Raw genomic sequence first — 20,936 nt, 5'->3', positions numbered from 1 at the left:
TAAACTACAACCAAATAGATTTAGCCCAAAGTTCAGTAAAATAATATAGTTAATGTACTTACTAGTATATTATCATGTAATGATTATTACATATTTATTAATTATTAAATAAATAAATAAAAAGCTCTCAAGGGGTAAGCTCAGACACACACACATTTCTGTCTCAGTGAACACACAGGCTCAAGTACTTGACTTCTTACATGGAATGTGACTATGAGGGATATGCTACAAACACATTGCATTCTTGTCCGGTCACAAGTTTCAAAGTTACACCCAAGTTTTAAAAAGCTCCAAACAGAGTTCCACTTTTTTTCTTTTTAAAGCTCAATCATTTGATCAATGGCTCCCAATTTTTTGTGTAAGCTAATGTCTTTCAGTGTATTGGCTTAGTGTTAGCAGAACAATAGGCTCAAAATTAATTATAAAGCTTGTAAATCTTTATGAACATTGCAATAGAAACCAAAGCATTAAAACAACACACTGTTTTAGACAGTATATATTTTCTTCTTATACCTTCCTAATACCAAGAGTCATGAGCTTAGTGAATAGTCCAAATGTGCAAATCACCTGCCAGTTTTCTGAGACATCAAATATTTTTTTGTGTTCTTTTCAGGCATGAAGATGATGACATAACATTTGGGGACGAAAATACACAGAAGCACACCAAAACTGGATGCTAAAATAGCGAATATCTCTACAGCTACTGTGAACTTTCCTGGAGAGCTGACATAGGCCGGAATGTAGGCAATCCAAACAGCACAGAATATGAGCATGCTGAAGGTGATGAACTTGGCTTCATTAAAGTTATCTGGCAGCTTGCGAGCCAGAAAGGCCAGGATAAAGCAGAAGGCAGCGAGGCAGCCAATGTAGCCAAGGACGCAGCAGAACAAAGCCACAGAGCCCAGATGGCATTCCAAGATGATCCGGTCTCGGTAGAGCCAGGTGTTCTTTACTGGATAAGGGGGAGCTGTGGTCAGCCAGGCCACACAGATGCCACACTGTAGAGCGGAGCACAGGAACACACCCAGCCGCTGCTGAGAGGGGCGGAAACACCGTGCAGTGTTACTCCCAGGCAGAGTGGCCCTGAAAGCCATGAGAACCACCAGAGTTTTGCTCAGGAGGCAGGAGAGACAGAGGGCGAATGTCAGACCAAAGGCTGTGCGCCTGAGAGGACAGGCCCAGTGCGTTGGCCGACCAAGGAAGGTCAAAGCACACAGAAAGCAGAGGGTCAGTGACAACAGCAACAGAAAACTCAACTCTGAGTTGTTGGCGCGAACCAGGGGTGTGTCTCTGTATTGGAGAAAAATGACAGCCACAGTGACAGTAGCCATAACACCCAGGACAGCAATAGCTGCGAGGGCCATCCCAAAACCCTCTGTGTATGACAAAAACTCAATCTGTTTTTCCACACAGGTGTCACGCTGAAGGTTTGACCAGAGATCCTCAGGGCAGAGGCTGCATTCAGACTGGTCTGAGAACAACAAAACAAGCAAAGGATGTTACCCGAGGAAATAACTTTCAATGAAGCATGTAATGCTTGTGATTATCAGTATTAAGACGGAACATTTTGTAAAATGCTATTAAAATCAACAATCTGTGATTTACTTATTCTCTTTATGTAACCTTGCACCCAATATTCACCTGCACATCAATGTTCATTTCTCACATATGAAAGTCACCGATGCTGTTAATGTAGTAGTGCACTGTGTTATGTGACAATGGCTTTACAAAGTGCTCCCAAGCCATTTGGCTATATTTATCACTGTAGCATGACAGTTCTCATGCCATGCTGTCTGAGTGCTCAAAGGCCATGCACTTCAACATGCCCTATGCAGACAGAGATTTCTCAGAATTAGCTCATCTTTTCACAATTTTATATACAGCGCACAGTGAAATATAATGATATCTTGTACTGAACAGTTCAAACTGTTTGACAATTCTCTTGCAAAATTTGTCACAAAGTGGTGTGCCATGACCCATTATTGGTTGCAAAGAATGAGTGGAAGCATTACCCAACCATGATGCAATCGCCTGTTACCAATTCAGCTGTTCATTTTACGGACATTTTTAAGTTACAGATGTGTCCTAGAAATTCTATAAATTTTAATTCTTATTATTTTGCCTCCGTCCCAGCTTTTTTGGAGTGTTGCAGGCATGGAATTCTACATTAGTTTATATTTACAAAATAAAATTCAGTTGTTCTGTAAAATAAAGACTGGACATTTTTGTGGTTTTTCAGTTTAAAAAAAATATTTAAGGGAATTAACACATCACAGATTTTTTTTTTTGTACAATTTACAAAATGTCCCAAGTGGCTTCACACTGAGGTGGGGGAATTCAGCACCCAGAAACTAGCTTTGTGGTTTCCTGTGGCCTACAAATTATTACAAGTTTATAAGGATTGGATCTGTCAATGTAATATTTGAAGTTCAATTTTGACCAGTCAAAACCCAAAAGTGTGGACTACAGAGGACCCCCAAGACACAGCTGTTATACCTGTGCTGTTGCTGATAGAGCCCTCAGGGCAGGGCACACAGTCATAGCAGCAGACTGGTTCGCCTTTACGTGTAACTTTCCTGTAGCCTGGCACACAGCTTGTTGAACACACCGATACCGGCACCTGAGAGTAGGAGTGAGAGCATAGAGAGGCAGGGAAAGAGAGAGAAAAAGACTGAGGGGGACACTCACTCTAATCATGCATAAACACAATCGAAAAACATATAATTCATTAGCTGCTATAGCTTTAATGTGTAAGTTACTTAATTACAGCTGCATAAAAATACTTACATATCTGTTTAACAATTGTAACAGTAGTTAACACATTTCTCAGGAAAATTAAGCATGCAAATATCTATTAGCGGATTTGAACCAAGGAAAAATCAAATATAAAATGTACTATATGAATATGTGGTCTTAAAAAGTGATCAGTTTTTTAATTAAAGCAAATAATCACCAACAACAACAATAATAATAATAATCACTGGGCCCAGTTTCCCAAAAACATATTAGCTTTAAGATCATCTAAACAGAGAGAGAGTGTTCAATGAGATGCTCACTCAACCACTAAAGAATCTTCTTTGTTTTAAGATGCTTTTGGGAAACCCAGCTCTGGTCAGTAAATGCAGTCAAGCCATAATGGTCAATATAGTTACCTCCTTAGACCCTCCTTGCCATACAATGTTGTCTTGGTAGAGCACTAGCTGCTGCTTATTTGGAAGAGATGAGTCAAAGCGTCCCACTGTCACTAACCGCAGTGGCCCACCCTCAGGTCCTTTGTGCCAGTTTATTATATCATATGATGCTACAGGGTCTCCATGCTCATCAAAATACACAGTGTCCCCAAACACATTAGTGTAATTGACGTTCCTCAGGTACTGGATCACCTAGGCATACAAAAAATATGTTTGGACTGCAGTATATTCATGGGCAAACAGTTTCCTTCAGATATCCAACATTTTAACATTCAAGCTCCATACTTGCTTCAGATCTGAAAAAATAAACTGGAGATTGTGTCAACTCCACACTATTGACCTTTCATGAAGCTCATACTGAGAAAAGGAAACAGACAGAACAGAATGAAGCTTCTCTGAACACAGGAAAATGATGCAGAAAACGAAAGGGTGATCACAATAAATGGCCTTGGGTGATAAGATTTGTGTAAAATGTGTTAAAATAAATATTTTCATTTCATGTATTCAGGGCTGTTCTATCAGAAACGGAAGTAAATAGAAGCAACATACTGTATTTCAAACAAACTTTCTTATATAAATAGTTTTTTCTCCTTCTCTCTCAAAACAACAGGGCTAGATTTAGTTATACCTGCCAGGTCTGCAGATTGTGAATATCAGGACACTGATTCTGTTTATCTTTGCTGCTCTCTTTCTTCTGGCACATAAGCAGGTTGTGTAGTGCATGTGCTACAGCGTATACAGCCTTGTGTAAGTTATAGGTCACTCTGAGCTGGGACACATCATTGTAGATAGTCTCTGTGTCTTCAATCCTTTCCTGTCCGGTACAGGTACGGTTGTATTGGACAGGATCATCTATAGAAACCAAAGATGTACCCATATTAAAGGAGCAATTAAACTGTGTTTCCCAGAATTCCCTGGCAGAGGGGTTATTTGGTTGGGCTAAAGGATGCAGGCTGTGGAGGAAAGTTCTGAGGCCTGGGATTTCTGCTCGGCGAATGGCAAAACCAATGGTGCCACTGAAAGATGGATAGTTTGAGTAGATAAGCGTGGATGTTACCCAGGCTTCACTCGCAACCCATTGCTTTCCGGTCACTTTCTGCCTCACTGTCTCCTCTACAATGGGCTGGATGTCCTCCTCGATGGCAAAAGCCACCAGAACGCGAGCTGTAGATTCTCGGACAGTCTTCACAATGTCCTGGATCTGTTGCGGAGATGATACCTTGGGGATAATAATCCGGAAGGTCACACACACACCCAGGCGGGTCACCTCTGTGATGAACATGTCCATAGCTGTTCGCCCATATGCGTCGTCTGACCCCATGGTCCCCACCCATGTCCGGTCAAAGTGCTTCACAAGCCGAGCCAGTGCAGCAGCCTGGTATGCATCACTAGGGATTGTACGGAAGAAATAGGGAAACTGCTGCTTGTCACTCAGGCATGCACAGGAGGCAAAGTAACTAACCTAGGAGTTTACAGAGAAACAGTGAGGGAGGGAGGATGTGAATGAGAAAGAGCACAAGAGATAGAGTATTGCTTTGTCCATAGTTTGTCAGAAATTGATTTAAAAAAAAAAACAAACAAGTCAATTAAACATATTATAAAAATCCATATTTTCCTGTTTTTAGTAAATGTCAGCTTCCTTTAACATGAGTAGAAGATTTTAATTCAATTAAAAAACCTTATAAATTTCAACATTTATATATGTTACATTTATATATGTATATATTTATAAATGTTAACTGTTCTCCCCCATACTACGTTACTGTTTCTCTGATTAAAATAAAAATATCTTAGCTATCCAGTACATGTTTGTGTCTCACCAGTGGGACACTGAAGAGGTTGAGCATTCTGGAGATGGCCATAGACAGAGTGGACCCTGAGTCTCCAATGATCAGAGGGACTGTGGGAGACGCACATGCTCCTGTGGTGTTCCTCTTTAGGGGTTGAGAGACCACAGACAAGGCTGTTTTCATGGACAGAGCCACCAGCCCGCAAGTGTCATAGACTCTGTAGCCCAGGGTGACATTGGGCAACAGATCAGGGTTCCTGTTGATTTCTTCTATAAAAAATATCATGGCCTGGGACCAACGGAGTGTACGCAAACTTAATCTGAAACAACAAAATACTGAATTTAGAACAGGGATATAATCATCAAGACTTTCTGCACAGACATGTAAAGGCAACTGATATTGCAAAATACAACACAGTACTCAAGACTACAGACATTTCCACAATATACTGTTTATATAAGGAACAAAAAGGATCGGGGGAAAATAAAGCATCAAGTAAAACAAAAGTGCCATATTTTAAAAGGTTACAATTCAAATATGAATGTACATTTATTGCCATTCATTATCAATTTTGTAATATTCTAAGAAATATTTTAAAAAATATGCATATATATGCTCAAAAAAGCATATGATCACAACAACCTTGTAATAATTGCTGAATTATTGTCATATCATTATATTGCCTCATAACTCTTGTGATATTCTATCATATTCTACGATGAATTTGGTTAAGAGCTATGCTTATTCTTTATGTAAAAACACTGAAGATTTACAGAAAGAACAAAGCGAATTTCGGGCATTTAATGTGTTATCAATTAGCCGTCCACAGCCTGTTCATTTACATAATGGATCAGGTGCTGGTAGAACACAGGATCACATCAAAACCATTGAAGAAAAAAAGGTGGTTTTAATCATTGAAGCCCCTTAAAAACAGGAAACAAGACTGTAGAACAAAAAAATGAATAAATAAAAAATAAATATCCATTGGCAGGTGGTCTTTACCCCCTGCATCTCCTCTTTCCTGGTAAAGTGGTGAAGCTCAGCTCCTGCTCCACGCCTTTTGCATAGATGGGGAACATTCCAGCCAGAATCACCTGACCCTCCTTTTGGACCACCACAGCATCTAGGTTCTGCCAGCGCTCACAATCCAAAGCAGAGCCCCCGTTGGTGAAGCAAATGAGAGACAGCAGCAGCAGGGTCACCACCTGGAGGAGCAGCATATCCTCACCGTCCAGGCACATGGATAGTCCACTCAGGATTTATTACGCAGAGCTGTGGCGAGTGGAGTGTTTTATAGAGGCTGATTAATGAAAAGACCGTCTGTAGGGAAATCAAAAGGCAGAGGAGGGTGAGATATGCACACAAGCATAGACGTATGTGTGTTTTATGCATACAAAGAATATTATGCCTCAACGGTGGTAGCATTAGAAGTACAATCGGTTTTCTGGATGTTTCCAGAATCTCCTTATAATCAGAGAATTCAATTACATTTACAAGCATTTAATGAAACAGGTTATTATGGAACATCTGCACATAAACAACAGGTCACAATGCTCTATGCCAAGTTTAGCCTAGAAAGGTATGAAGCACTCGGCAGTGGAACAGCAGAACTCTGATCTCTGAAGAGTTGGAACTTCATCCAATACATTTGGGATGATTTGGAGTGGATTGTGTGATCCACAAAACTGATTTAACATCAGTGCCTGACCTCACTAATGCTCTTTTAGCTGAATGCCATCAAATCCTCAGAAAGCTTCCAACATCTAGTGTAAAAAAGAACAAACTCACTATATTACGTGATTTCAGAAGAAATTTTGGATACACGTGTCCACAAACATTTGGCTGTAAAGTGTGTTTTAACATTGGACATCAAAAGACCACAGTATAATTTTATGACCTGCTATGGTGAGTAGGACAAAAGCAAACATGATCTCTACGGTAGCTTGGAAATTTTACTCTCCAAGGCTACTTTGTGCTGGATGTCTGCATTTCTGTGTGACTGACAAGTTTCTCTGGCCAATCAGCACTCTGCACGGTGTGCACGTAACGTTTAGGGCACGGTTGGAACCATGAGCGAGCAGGTACTAAACCGTGCCATGTTCCATGTACCGTGTACAAAATGTGCCCATTGGTAAAGCGAAAGAGCTGAGTATGTACCAAGCAGTATAAAAGGGCCATTCACCTGCAACTTGCAAGGTATAGTGTCATTCCAGCTGGCAACTGAATACGTATGGCCTGGAATCTGGATCAAAAGTCTGGATTTGAAGATCTCTGCTGTAGTAGGAACATCAGTCAGTTAGGACCATCAAAAAACATGGCCAGATGTGTGGGTCCAGGGAAAGGGGAAGGACACTCAGGACAAGAAACATTTCAGAGATTTTGATCACAGGGGAAATAAACTATATCATGTGGAATGCATTAATATACTTGGTCTTTTTTTAAATAAATCATCATGCTTGAGACTGTCAAAGGAAATAGTTATCACCATATGGATCACAGTAGTATTTCTAAGTTGTACAGAATGACTTTAAAACAACAGATGGAAGCAAATGCTTTAGTGCCAGTCATAGCCTTTCAAATCCATTTAGGATTTAGGTGTGGCAAGAATCAGGAGATAAGAATCATTTGGCGCTTTTAGTGAGTTTGGAAAGAGCATAAATGACTGCCAATCATCTTCGGCTGCCATTAAATATCAGCAATCATTAGCAACCTAGTGCTTTTTTAAACTCCTTCTGTTGAAAAATTTCAGATCAACTTATCTCTCGCATTAGACTATGCTCCTTTGAAAATGCTCTCAAACAGCTGTATTGTACAAGAGGCAACAGCACACAGTGTGTGACCTTGAATAGTTTCTAAAGATTTAGAACTTTAAAATGTTTGTTGAAACCTGTCCATCCAGGTTGTTCTCTCTTAACTGCAGTAACAGTCTCTACTCCTTATAATAGGTGCTGGTTTGTTTCTATAAGCATAATTCTACATTTGTGCAACTTCAAGTACCTGAATTCACAAATAATAAAGGGTTTCTACAAGTATTTTATAATAATCATAATAATATATAATAATAATAATCATAATAATACATTTATAGGGCACTTTTCACGTACAAAGCATCTCAAAGTGCAAAAGCAATAAAAAAAAATTTCAAATCTATCTTAAAAGGTACTGATGACCAGTGTAGTTGTTTTAAAAGGGAAGGTAAGAGCTTTCTTTAGGTTTTGTTTAGTTTTTGTTAGGATTCGTGCTTTTTGATCTGTGAGTTTTGACTTATATTACATGAATTTTTAATCATCGCTCATTGTTGTCTTGCATGACCTCTCAAAACCAAGCCATGTGCATCTCTTTTGTTAACTGTATGACTTCCCCAGAGGATGGAAGCCCAGAAAGATGCCACTGCACCTCATCACATGATAGTGGAAAAAAACAAAAACCAATGTCAGCCACAACTAATCAGTCATAAACTGTTCCTGCATGTGTGTTTGTTATTGCTTGGTCAAAAAAAGAAGCTGTTCAGTGAGGTGCTAATTGCCCAGCAGTAACTGGGCTTTTATAAAGGGGCTCTAAGGCACAGTGCTTGAGCTCCTCTGGGAGAGGAGAGGACAGGAAAGTAAAAGACAATGGTGTTGCTAGGCTTGCCTGTTAAATCCAATGGAGAGGTAACTATAGAATTAAAGCATGTATTTTGTGTGCCATTGTTTGAAATAGCCACAACTAGATATTTGATTAGTTACAGTGGACATAAGGAACTTTGCTAAATAGCACCACTCAGTGGCCACAGAGTGAAGTTGCAATTTTTGTAGGAAAGGATAAATGCTTGGGTTATTCTCATATCATTAAACCCAAATAGGTTTTATGTACAATAGGAGTAAAATAGAGCAATGAATGTCTGTTTTCTGTACACCTGCATATCATAAATTATGATATTTGCTTCAGGTTAAAACTTAGGGGGGCATTATTATAGGCTTTAATAATGAGATAATTTAATAATGTTTAATGAGAACACTGCATTAAGGGAAATTAGTATGATCCCTTATATTAAAGTGTTACCAATATATTTTAATGAAATACTGGTCTGAGTTTATTGGTTAACATGCATACATCTCCAAACAATAAGATAATCCAAATGTATTTACAAGCATGTATATTGTGTATTGTTCATATTTATTTCCTCTCATTTGCCCATGAGATGTTTTTTTGTATTCATTTCTGGTCGGAGCAAGATTATGTAACACTTTGGGGCAAAGATACACAGTAGAAGACCATAACTGGAAGCCAGAATGGCAAAGACCTCCACAGCCACTGTGTATTTCCCTGGAGAACTGACGTATGCCGGCACAAATGCGATCCACACAGCACAGAAGATCAGCATGCTGAAGGTGATGAACTTGGCTTCATTAAAATTGTCTGGAAGCTTCCTGGCGAAGAAGGCCAACAAGAAACAAATGGAAGCCAGCATGCCAATGTAGCCCAGCACCAAGGAGAAGGCCAGAGTGGAGCCCATGTCGCAGAGCAAGATGATACGTGATGACTCGCGGCTCATCAGTCTGCGTGGGACTGGGGGTGCCAAGCCCAGCCATGCTCCACAAATAACCACCTGCACCGCAGTGCAAAATAAGATCAGTGCTCGCAGCTGTGGAGGCCTGAACAACCTCATAGCATTGCTGCCCGGGAAAGTGGCCTTAAAAGCCATAAGGACCACCATGGTCTTTCCCAAAATGCAAGAGAGGCACAGGCAGAAGGCGATGCTGAATGCCGTGTGTCGCAACTGGCACGACCAGGCTGTGGGCTGTCCGATAAAGGCCAGAGCACACAGGAAGCACAGCCACAGAGAGATGAGAATGAGGAAGCTAAGCTCAGAGTTGTTGGCGCGGACGAGAGGAGTGTGGCGTTTGCAGACAAAGACAAGGGCAATGGCAAGAGTGGAGCAGGACCCCAGAAGAGCCACTGTCAAAAGAGCTATGCCCATAGTGTCACCATAAGAAAGGAATTCCAGCAGCTTTGGGATGCAGGTGTCTCGCTTCAGGTTGGACCAAAATTCAGGTGGACATGTCACACAGTCTAAGGCATCTGAGAAATCACAGAAATGTCACAGCTGCACTGGAAAAAAGTAATGCACTGAACTTTCTCTAATGAATTTGTTCTGAGTTCATTATCTAAATGGGAATAAATAAATACATAATTTCAATGTAATTATCACCAAACGTAAACAAATTGTAAGACAAAACAAAAAAAAAAACAAATAAAAAATGAGTTGATATAATGCGTGTTACAGTGCTCAAATGTAGTCTATGGACACTACCATTGTCATATCTTATTAGAATTGGAAAATATGTCATAGCCCTTAGAAGTCTTGCCTTATTTTGGCCATTTTTGTATATCTCTGATTTTGCCTTCAGCACTCTCTATTTCTCTTCTGTCTCTGTCTCTCTTGCAGCAACTGTGCCCCTCCCCACCCCCTTACTGTATACAGCTTACAGTAAATAGTGAGTAGATTCCAACATTTTTTACTTTTCTTTATAAGAGAAAAAAATGAAGAAGATATTAAAATAAATGCTGTGCCTGTCCCATCCCATTATGCAGTTTTACTCACATGGGAGCATTTTTTAAAATTACATTTAAATAATGATATTGCTAATTTGTCCATCCTCAGAAAACAAAAATGAACAGAGTATAAAGCCTGTACTGCAACTCATCTGGGACCAGTCACAAGATTTGCTCATGTTGGTTTGATCAGTGACTCCTGTGGGTTAATACATGCCAATGTATAGGACTCCATTTATAATATGTATAATATGTAATATACATACATAATGCATAAATGTAAATAGAATAATGATACCACTTTAAAATAAGACCGCATTATAAAGGTTTATCAATAGTTTCAAATCCTGTTTATGTCATGGTAATTAATTAGATTGAAATTCATTCTAAATCATTCATAACACGGAGATAGAAAGGGCCACAGTGTCCTTGTTATGTCTAATTCTGAAATTGTGAGAAAACTTGAGATAAAACAAACATGTCAAGGTAAAGAATAAGCCCGAGAATGTTAATTTAGTAATTTGAAATGTTAAGAGACACACCACAGTATCATTAATGTAACAAAACGACACTCCGTTGGTGGTTCATCCATTAAAATATGTGCTGAAGTTGAGGCTTAATATCAACTGATGGAGAAGACAAAGAAATGTCAGTATCTGTTAAACTTCAGGTTTAAATGTGTAAACTGACGTTGGTTCACTACATCAGGGCAAAGTAGTGATAACCTGATTATTAATGACTTATAATGTATTAACAATATGATTAATAATTAATACAAAAGAATCATTAATAAACAGATTTTAATCCATGTATAAACCTTAATTAATGTAGTCTTATTCTGACGAGTTACCAGTACGATAAACAAACAAGAAAAAATATCATTAACATTATCTTTCTTTGTACCATCACGGCATATTAGTCTAGATGTCTGCATTTGACTCACTTGTCTGATTGCTAATCTCCCCAGCTGCACAGAGAATGCAGTCAAAGCAGCAAACAGGGAAGCTAGGCCTAATGGCTTTCCTGGTGCCCGGGAGGCAGCTACTACTGCAGACAGACACGGGGACCTGCACAACAAAAAACAGTGGCACTGAAACGATATAAATATTTTATATTCTAATGAAGTTTTAAAAGCCTGAGCAGATTGTCATGTTTTGAAAATGAAACTTACTTGTCCCTGAAAGCCATTCCAGATTATCTTTTTTTCATCTATTTCCAGATTAGCACTCTTGGTTTCATCAAATCTTCCCACAGTTATGTACTGGACTTCTCCACTCTCTGAGAGCTGCCAGTTAATCAGGTCATACATGGCCACGGGGTCACCATTCACATCAAATGTAGTTTCTTCACCAAAGTTATTAATGTAGTCCACCTTCTTAAGGTAGTACAGTAACTAAGGAGGAAAGAAGAGGACAGTAAAGAGGAATTAGGGGAGGAGGAAAAAGAGAAAGAAAGAAAGGCAGAGAAAAGTGATGCATCTTGGAAATTATAAACTCAAATGTCAAGAGAATACTGTTCCTCTTAAAAAATATATTTTTTAGCACATTCAGGCTCTACTGCTATAAAGGGGCCCATTCTTGATTTTGGCGTATGCTGTCTCTTTATTTATATAAACTCTTGCATAAATAACTGATAAAAAAAATAACATTTAAACTGGAATTAATATTAAATATTAAATAAGAATTAAAATGTATACCTGCCATGGTTTTATGTTTTGAGTGTCAGGGCAGGATCCTCCAGGGAACGGGACACACCTCAGCATTGCGTCTAGAGCATGGGCGATAGCATAAACGGCCTTGTAGACGTTATAGGAGATTCGCAGCTGAGAGACATCGGAGTATATGTTCTTCACACTAGCCAGGTCCTCTGAGCCATTACAGGGGGGCACACCTAAGACCCCACTGCTTCTATTTTGGAGGGAGCACCTGAACATTGCCTCCCAAAACTGCAGGACAAAGGGATCATCAGGAAAAGAGGATGGATGTAAACGCAGCAGGAAAGGCTGCAGGTTAGGAATTTCAGCTCGGCGAATTGCAAAGCCCATGGATCCCTGCAAAATGGGCTGGAACTCAGGGGTTGAGAGTACAGCTGCTGTGATCCAAGCCTCACTCGCCAGCCACTGAATTCCAGTCAGATTGTGTTTGAGAGACTGAGAGAAGAGAGCCTTCGCATCCTGCTCTAAAGCAAATACCAGTATCACTCGAGCCTGTGACCCACCAATACGCTTCACTATCCTGGCCATCTCAACTGGAGGATGGTTTTTGGGAATGATTTCATACAAAGCAATACAGACACCCAGCTTGGTGACTTTGTCGTTAAAGATCTGGGCTCCCCCTCGACCGTACGCATCGTCCCCGGCGACTGTTCCCACCCACGTCCAACCAAAATGCTGCACCAGCTGAGCCAGGGCATCCACCTGGAAGAAATCACTGGGCATGGTCCTCAGAAATGTAGGGAAGGCCTTCTTGTTGCTCAAACATGCACAGCTGGAAAAATAGCTGACCTGAGAGAGGAGAGGAGAGGAAAGGAGAGGAGGGGAGGTAAATGGCATATTCACATTCGGAGTGAATAATTTTTTAAAATCCATTGGTAGTCGAAAAACCTGTTCCCAACAAATCTTATCATATATATAGAGAAAGACAGTACAGTGTATAGAGTGTATTATTTATACACTGAATAATTTTGCTTATATTTCAACAACAAAATCATCCAAAAAAATGGAAAATTCAGTGGCTAACCACTGCATTGATATGCTCACCTGTGGTACTTGGAAAACACCTAGAAATTGTGCAACCACCACTGATAGTGTGGACCCTCCATCACCAATCACAACAGGGATATTGCCCTGACACTGTGTTCCCCAATTTTCCACCTCTCTGCCCCCCAACAGCTCCACAACAGTGTGCAGTGAATACAGAGGTGTGCTGCATGAGTCATAGATCGTATAGCCGAGTGTGATATTTGGCAACAGTCTGCTGTCTCTGTTGATCTGCTCTATGGCAAAAATCATTGTCTGCATCCACCGGAAGGTCCGGAAGTTAAACCTGGGACGTAAAAGATTAGCTCAAAGACAAAAGCTTACATGTTCTTTACAAAACAATGAATAGTCTATGATAAGTACATACTAATCCCTGTTCAGAATAGAAGAAAAATTCTGCTATCATGAGTCTGCTATCAACTCAAGCATTATATGAAAGGAGCATGGTGGAAAATACACTAAAATTTTTAGTGCGGCAGTGCTTCAATATGAAAGTATATATCTAAACCCATTAGAAAGTAAGAATATTGTCTTATTTTAAGCTATTTTAGCCAACTAAAACTTATTAACACATATTTTTTACTTATTTTATATGCAACATCACTACATCACTACCATTACAACAATTTCAAAATTGGAAAAAAAGTAATTTCTTGAAGCACATTTAAAATATTAAACACTTAAACTTTCAAAATACCATTCTTAACAGAGCATGTAAATAATACATAATTAAAAATAAATGCATGTCTCTAGAAAAGCCTTCGGAGAAGCTGTGCTGCTGAAGAAATCTCTACTGTAATTGGCACTTGTAAAGCGACTGACCCTGTGCACTGAACAGGTTCAGGCTGAGATGTGAAAGATTGTTGTGGCTCCAGTACAGCATCGTGGAGTGAGAACAGTGCCCCCAGTGTGATGTGTCCCTCCTTGACCACCATAGGCAGGTGTGAGGGTCGGAGGAGCCTACAGACCTGCTGCTGGAGCAGCTGGGGAGAGATCAGACCACAGAGGAATGCCACAGGTGCACAAACATATGTATAAACACACTGCCACCGCATTCTGGCTCCAACCCTAACCACACAGCCCCAAATATCTACTGTCCTCCACATCGGGTCATATTCTCACTGATATTCTGCTACTGTGCAAACACAACACTCGTATCATAAATGCATGGTTCGCCCGTGCCTGCTTTTATGTTCTACACCTGCCAGTAGTGCAATTTCAAGCCCCATACCCCCTTGAGACCCCCACTCAGTGGAACGAGAATTGCACCCCATTATAAATGCAATAACATGCTATTCTCACTTTCTTCACATCTGAATGCAAAATCATCAGAAATGTTTTAAATGTCTGTCTAATAATTGAGATGTACTGTATATAAGTATACAGTAGTGTGCAAAAGTCTTATATATATTTAAACTAATGCCTTCTCAGTAAGTGTGGTGCTTGTATATAGTCACAGTTATATATTATCACAGTAAATACGAAGAAAATATATAAAACATATATAATAATATATAAAACGTATATATATATATATATATAATTTCCCATAGATAAATATGGATTCATATTTCTTAATTGGTTGCAACCTTCATTTAATTCTTGCTAGTGCAAATTTAATCATAAACCAAATCATAATCAGGCAAAAGAAGTTTCCAAAATCTGCATCTCTGTATGAAAATTCATCTCTATATTACATTACATCTGATAACAGGAATCATTCATTCATTGCCTGTAACAACTTTTCAAATTCATGGTCAGGGACATACACTGGAGTGGGCACAACCAACACCAAGCACCACACTTTCACTCACACACTCATACCTATGGACATTCATAGAGGAAACTAGAGCACCTGGAGGAAACACACTAAACTCCTCAGACAGTCACCAACAGAAATCAGTTGTTGAGTATAACAACACAGCCACAGGAATTACCAAAAGTTTACACTAATCATATACAAACATATCACTATCTTACCACACCTTGAAACAAGTTTTTGTGTGAAACCACTGGGCAAGTGCCCAGTTGTGATGTAATATTTTGGGGAAAATAGACATTTTGACAGTACCTGGTACTGCATAGCCTAAGGCTCTCTTTGGGGTATTTAAGCCTGTTTTAAAGCCTCATTAAATGCTGTTTGATTGCGTTTGGGAGCAGTTCTTAACTGTAAACCCTGCAGGCAGTCTTCATACAGACAGAATGAAAATAAGGGCATTCAGCATTGTGGCTCCAGGCTATTTTTCCTAATCAGTCTCTTTAATATCATCAGGAGAGTTTTACACTCTCCCAGGATCAGAGCTATATAGAAGGAAGATTACTTCACTGGAGAATAGTGGTGCTTAGCAGAAATCAGATACTTTATGGTTTATTTTATTTTTTTACTGATGTTGTATGAAATACACAATCACAATCACTACTCAAACTCATCAGAAACAGGTGATAATGCTCTTTCAATTCACAGAGCACAATAGCTCACCTCAACTCAAGCATACTGAGATCTGTCCTCCAGCAAACACTTGCTATTGGATATTTATGGTTGATCCAGTGTGTTTGATTGAAAATACTTTTATCTATGAAGTGCATGTGACACATTGACTTAAAAAAATGTGGGCACTGCAAATTAGCTAAATTAATAAATTAAAAGATTTGGATACTTCTGAATTGAATTAAAATAATTAAAAAAAATAGGTAAATACAGGCATAGAAGTGCTACTGCCAATTGCCAACACATTCCATTGTAAGAAATGAAAGCCCTAAGTATGCATAGAGTTGTGTCCTGGAATGTGCAAACAAGAGATCTGTACCTGATGCATGCTTCCACAAAGTGTCAGTGATGTGACTTCTGTAGTGGGTTCACATGAGAAAACCTGCAGAGGTTATGGACAAATTGAGCTGCAGTAGTCTGAATTATCTGTATGGGTGGTGGATGACCATAGGCATGCAAGCAAGGAACATCAACAGTTACATCTGGAGAGCACTCAAACTTGAAGAACTTGCATGATTTGAAGTAGGAAATCCAAGGACTGATGGCAGAACCTTAGGTGACAATATCTAATTTATTTTGAAGGTTATCTGAGTAACAAAACAGGAAGATCAACAAAACCTTGTATTCATTGTAGGCATTTTGTAATCATTAGTTGTTTTATTTCAATGTGTACTTGTATATAGCTATACTTTTTGTATAGTATATACTTTAAGTATCACCTGATTAAATACTTTGGCATCTTCTTTTAGATGGCCCTGGGAATTGAACAATGGGAAGGTACAATCCAAAATACATACCATTTTTTATTAGAAATCCTGGAGAAACATTTGTGCTTCATATAAAGTTTTGTGTGTTTTTTTTTTTTTTTTTTTTTTTCCAATTACAGGAGGGTTGGCAACACTAAGCACATCCCTTTGCACTCCAGCTCTGTATGTGACTTGCAGGAATGTGTGCTTGTGCAGAGCAGTCAGAAAGGACAGTGTGACTGTGAATGTGCACTCGCAAGTGAGAAATAGCTCTGGCTGATTGGGTGGGCCTTGGTACAATTTGGGTAGGCCCAGGCCCAATTGTGTCTATGTCACTGGCATCCATGAACCACCGTCTTTTTTAGAGAACCATTGAAGAGCCATGTCCCGACTTTGGTAGAGGACTGTGACTGGAAAGTGATTGCTTTTCATTGTAGCACAAATACAGCTCTGCTCTCATCTGAAATACAATCCGTGCTTTGCATTTTGCTTTGGCACCGTTAAGCTGATTGCATGTTTAGGTGGTTTGTGTTCAATTCCTTTAAATAGAATCAGAATCAGAATCAGAAATACTTTATTGATCCCAGGGGGAAATTGCAAAATAGAAATTGTCTTCATACAGTCTTATATAGAAAATAGAAATCGACACACATTGTTTTTCTGGTAAGGGATAGAGCGACATTAATTTAATGTAATTAATATTTGCTTTTCATTTTGGCACATTTTCCACACGTCTGTGCTTAAAAGTAATCTCACGTTTATTGTATTTCAATGAGACGTTTATTTTTGAAGTACCTTACGATGTAAGCAATACAGTTGTGCATTGATTACATTTTGAGTGGATTGTATTAAATTCTGACATTAATTCAGCTTTTAAAAATGCAAATCCTCATGTAGGGGCGGCACAGTGGCGCAGCAGGTAGTGTCGCAGTGTATGCCAGGGACATAGACACAAGTGGGCCTGGTCCTACCCAAATTGGGCCGAGGCCCAGCCAATCAGCCAGAGCTATTTCCCACTTTTGAGTGCACGTTCGCAGTCACACTTTCCTTTCTGACTGTTCCGCCCAAGTACACATTCCTGCAAGTCACATAATACATTGAAACTACTATGTTTGAACAGCTATAGCTTCAATTCCAGGAAGAACAGACACAGGCAAAATCTAGGCAAAAACGAGGGGTATGGCTAAGTTGTAGGGGCAAGAGGTGAAGTGGTATTTACCCCTCTACAGGGTGTGTTCCTGCCTTGCGCCCAGTGGCTCCAGACCCATTGCGACCCTGGACTGGATAAGCAGTTTCAGACAATGAATGAATGAATGAATGAATGACCTGCATATTGTGTAGTATGAGTGTGTTAATTTATTTTACTTATTTTAATTTTATTACACATTTGTCAGACGATGAGTGTTTTGTTGATTATTAATTTATCAATTCATCAATTATTCATTAATCACACAATTACGTGAAATGACCAGAATGGCATTTACAAAGGCACTTTTCTGAAAAAGAAAGGTTAAATGCTCAAGCACTGCCTACTTTCTGCTCCAGTATCTCCAAAGATGTCATTATTTTGGCAAGCACTGTAGGTGTACCTGTGTCCTGGAAACATGTTGAAATATTGCTGCTTTTAAAGCCTGCCTCTAACGCCACCCAATTATAAACATCTTAAAGGCTTAATGGTGGACAACAACTCCAGAAGTTGCACTTAATTAAATGCAAAATGACGAAAAGGTGTGTTGTTTTTGGCTGCAATAATTCAATGTACAGTGGGACATCTGTGCACAAATGGCCCAAAGATCCCAAAATATCCAGAAAATGGACTAAATTTGTCAACTTTAAACAGGCACTTTGGAAAGAACCATCCGCTCACTCCGTTATCTGTAGTGCTCATTTCACTGGTGCTTTTCCAACAATACGTGTTGGACTTTGATCACATTTACAAGAATAACGGTACCTCTAAATTTGAGTTTAGCTTATTACTAGGCTATTGTCATGAATAATGTTGGTTATTTAGCTAGCTAGATACTGTCATACAGTCATAACGGTGTTTTACCGTGGCATTGTTCAGCGAGCTCGGGTTTTTTTCCGTCAATTAATTCTTATCTAATCTAATTACGTCTTCCGTCTAATTAATACTTATATATGTCAGTAACTAAAATAATGTGAAATATTCATGGAGGTTCATTAAGTGGTGCGTAGCCTTTAATTTCAAAATACTGCCTTCTAAGGCACTGACTTGTAAAACCGCAAGAAAGCGAGGTTGCTACCTTTTGTTTCAGACACAGCCATAGCAAAAAAGTAATACATTTATATCACTGAAAGTTAAAAAAATCGAAAAGATTTTCAATTGAATGATAAATTGGAGTTAAATGAGATATTAACTGCCCGTTCCTTATTCAGTGGGCAATAAAGAGAACAGGAATGGCAGCCTACTAGTAAAGTTATTTTAATTGTATTCAGTAAAATGAGTCCTTGTTCCTTATTACACGGCTGAGGTGCATGGAGGATGGCTGCCTGCTGCTCTGGGCGTGTGTTCATTTACTATAGTGCCAAGTGTGTGTGCGTGTGTTTCAATTTCAGTGAGGACTTCTTACAGGTTTGCTCATTAATGTGTGTCACACTATAACATTATAAACATCATGCCACCAGTGCACTATAACCACTGAATAAGGGTATACTCTCACTTGGCCAAATTGAAGCGTATGGTGCCAGACAATGGATGTCGTCCAAGCCCTGCTGGCCTGCACTCACACTGCATTGCTAACATTCTAAACTCAAGCATGCTTAGGTCATCAGGCAGTGGCCTTTATATTGAATAAAGATGTGTTTGTATGTTAAAATGGACAGGGATTTTATGTTAATCTTACTGAATGTATATGATTTTTTCAGAGGCAAATACTCTGGAATTGTAACAAATATCACGCCAAACACTTCAAGCAATCCCTGCACATCTGCAGTGGACTCTGTAGACGTGCCTATAAGTAGACCAGAGTGATCCGTTTGCAACTATGTGTTTTACAGTGAGTATAGGAGCACTGCCCCTCTCCTCAAGGGTTACAGTACAGAGCAATCACATTAGTCAAACAAACTGCACCATATCAGAGTCCCTATGTTTTGAAAGTCAGGGTGCCCTTAATGGTCAACCAAATCCATACTGTTCCTGCAAAACCATTTAAGGTGGAACAGCTTTCTTCTAAAAAAAAAGCAATAAAAATAGCAACTCTCAGCTTCTTTATATTCTCCACAACAACGTTTAATACTTGAGCCATCAGTTTAATTTATCAAAGCTTAAATTTCATCACAAGCCATGTTATTAATGCTTGCATCGACCTAAATGAGGTGCTTGAGAAGAGTTTAAAAAGCCTGTGAGTTGAAGTCAGAGTGTTTCATTTGACATTACCCGAAATGTGTTGGAATGAATATTATTTCAAGAAAAGACACAAATGCACATGCAATTACTTGTCATTAACTAACCTAAGATTACCCCATTTATTTGGCAGGTTTGTGGTAAGAGCAAGTCCTTGCAGGTTTATTAACAAAATTTGTCAGTCTAGCAGTCATTATGCCAAAATGTCACTTGTGGCAATGTATAAGACATATTGTATAGGTCATGTATAGGTATAGCTCATTAGCAGTGGGCTCTCACTGGCATATTTATGTTTCATCATAACTGAGTATCATCAAGCTTATTACACTGGCCAATAAAATGCACTTTACAGGATAAGGCCAAAATGCTTTTAACCTCCAATGCAAATTATTCATTCATTATCTCCTCACAGACAGTCACCCGGAGTAATCCCATGCAGACAGAGGGAGAACACACCACACTCCTCACAGACGGTCACCCGGAGGAAATCCACGCAGACACAGGGAGAACACACCACACTCCTCACAGACAGTCACCGGAGTAAAACCACACAGACACAGGGACAACACACCACACTCCTCACAGACAGTCACCCCGAGGAAACCCACACAGACACATGGAGAACACACCACACTCCTCACAGACAGTCACCCGGAGGAAACCCACGCAGACACAGGGAGAACACACCACACTCCTCACAGACAGTCACCCAGAGGAAACCCATGCAGACACAAGGAGAACACACCACACTCCTCACAGACAGTCACCCGGAGGAAACTCACGCAGACACAGGGAGAACACACCAAACTGTCACAGACTGTCACTCGGAGCGTGAATCGAACCCGCAACCTCCAGGTCCATGGAGCTATATAATATATATTTAATGTATTTAATTTGCTATGTACGTGGGCACAGGAAAAATCATATTAGTGGCACAGTTCCCTGCTCTGTAACACATTCATCAAATCAGGTTTTGTTTTGAGGCCTGCAGGATTGAATATTTATGTGAATTAATATATAAGACCTTTATGCCACTCATGTTTCCATGGTTTCAACAAGAT

General features: G+C 39.5%; 2 protein-coding genes across 2 annotated transcripts; both read right to left on the bottom strand.

The window, feature by feature from the left end:
* Nucleotides 1-495: 495 nt before the first annotated feature.
* LOC136709148 (extracellular calcium-sensing receptor-like) lies at nt 496-11,545 on the bottom strand. Its single transcript, XM_066684170.1, has 7 exons — nt 11,463-11,545; nt 5,984-6,301; nt 5,012-5,300; nt 3,820-4,653; nt 3,153-3,383; nt 2,497-2,620; nt 496-1,471 (listed from the first exon to the last, which is right to left on the bottom strand). Exons 2-7 carry the CDS (start codon nt 6,220-6,222, stop codon nt 564-566), a joined length of 2,625 nt encoding a protein of 874 aa, XP_066540267.1. The 5' UTR covers nt 6,223-6,301; nt 11,463-11,545; the 3' UTR covers nt 496-563.
* Nucleotides 9,150-14,242, bottom strand: LOC136709150 (extracellular calcium-sensing receptor-like). Its single transcript, XM_066684172.1, has 6 exons — nt 14,100-14,242; nt 13,278-13,563; nt 12,216-13,022; nt 11,691-11,912; nt 11,463-11,586; nt 9,150-10,045 (listed from the first exon to the last, which is right to left on the bottom strand). Exons 1-6 carry the CDS (start codon nt 14,210-14,212, stop codon nt 9,150-9,152), a joined length of 2,448 nt encoding a protein of 815 aa, XP_066540269.1. The 5' UTR covers nt 14,213-14,242.
* Between the last annotated feature and the right edge of the window lie 6,694 nt (nt 14,243-20,936).

The sequence above is a fragment of the Hoplias malabaricus genome, chromosome 11 (genome assembly GCF_029633855.1).
Source record: "Hoplias malabaricus isolate fHopMal1 chromosome 11, fHopMal1.hap1, whole genome shotgun sequence".
NCBI classification, from domain to species: Eukaryota; Metazoa; Chordata; class Actinopteri; order Characiformes; family Erythrinidae; genus Hoplias; species Hoplias malabaricus.
This window is presented reverse-complemented; position numbering and strand designations above follow the sequence as displayed.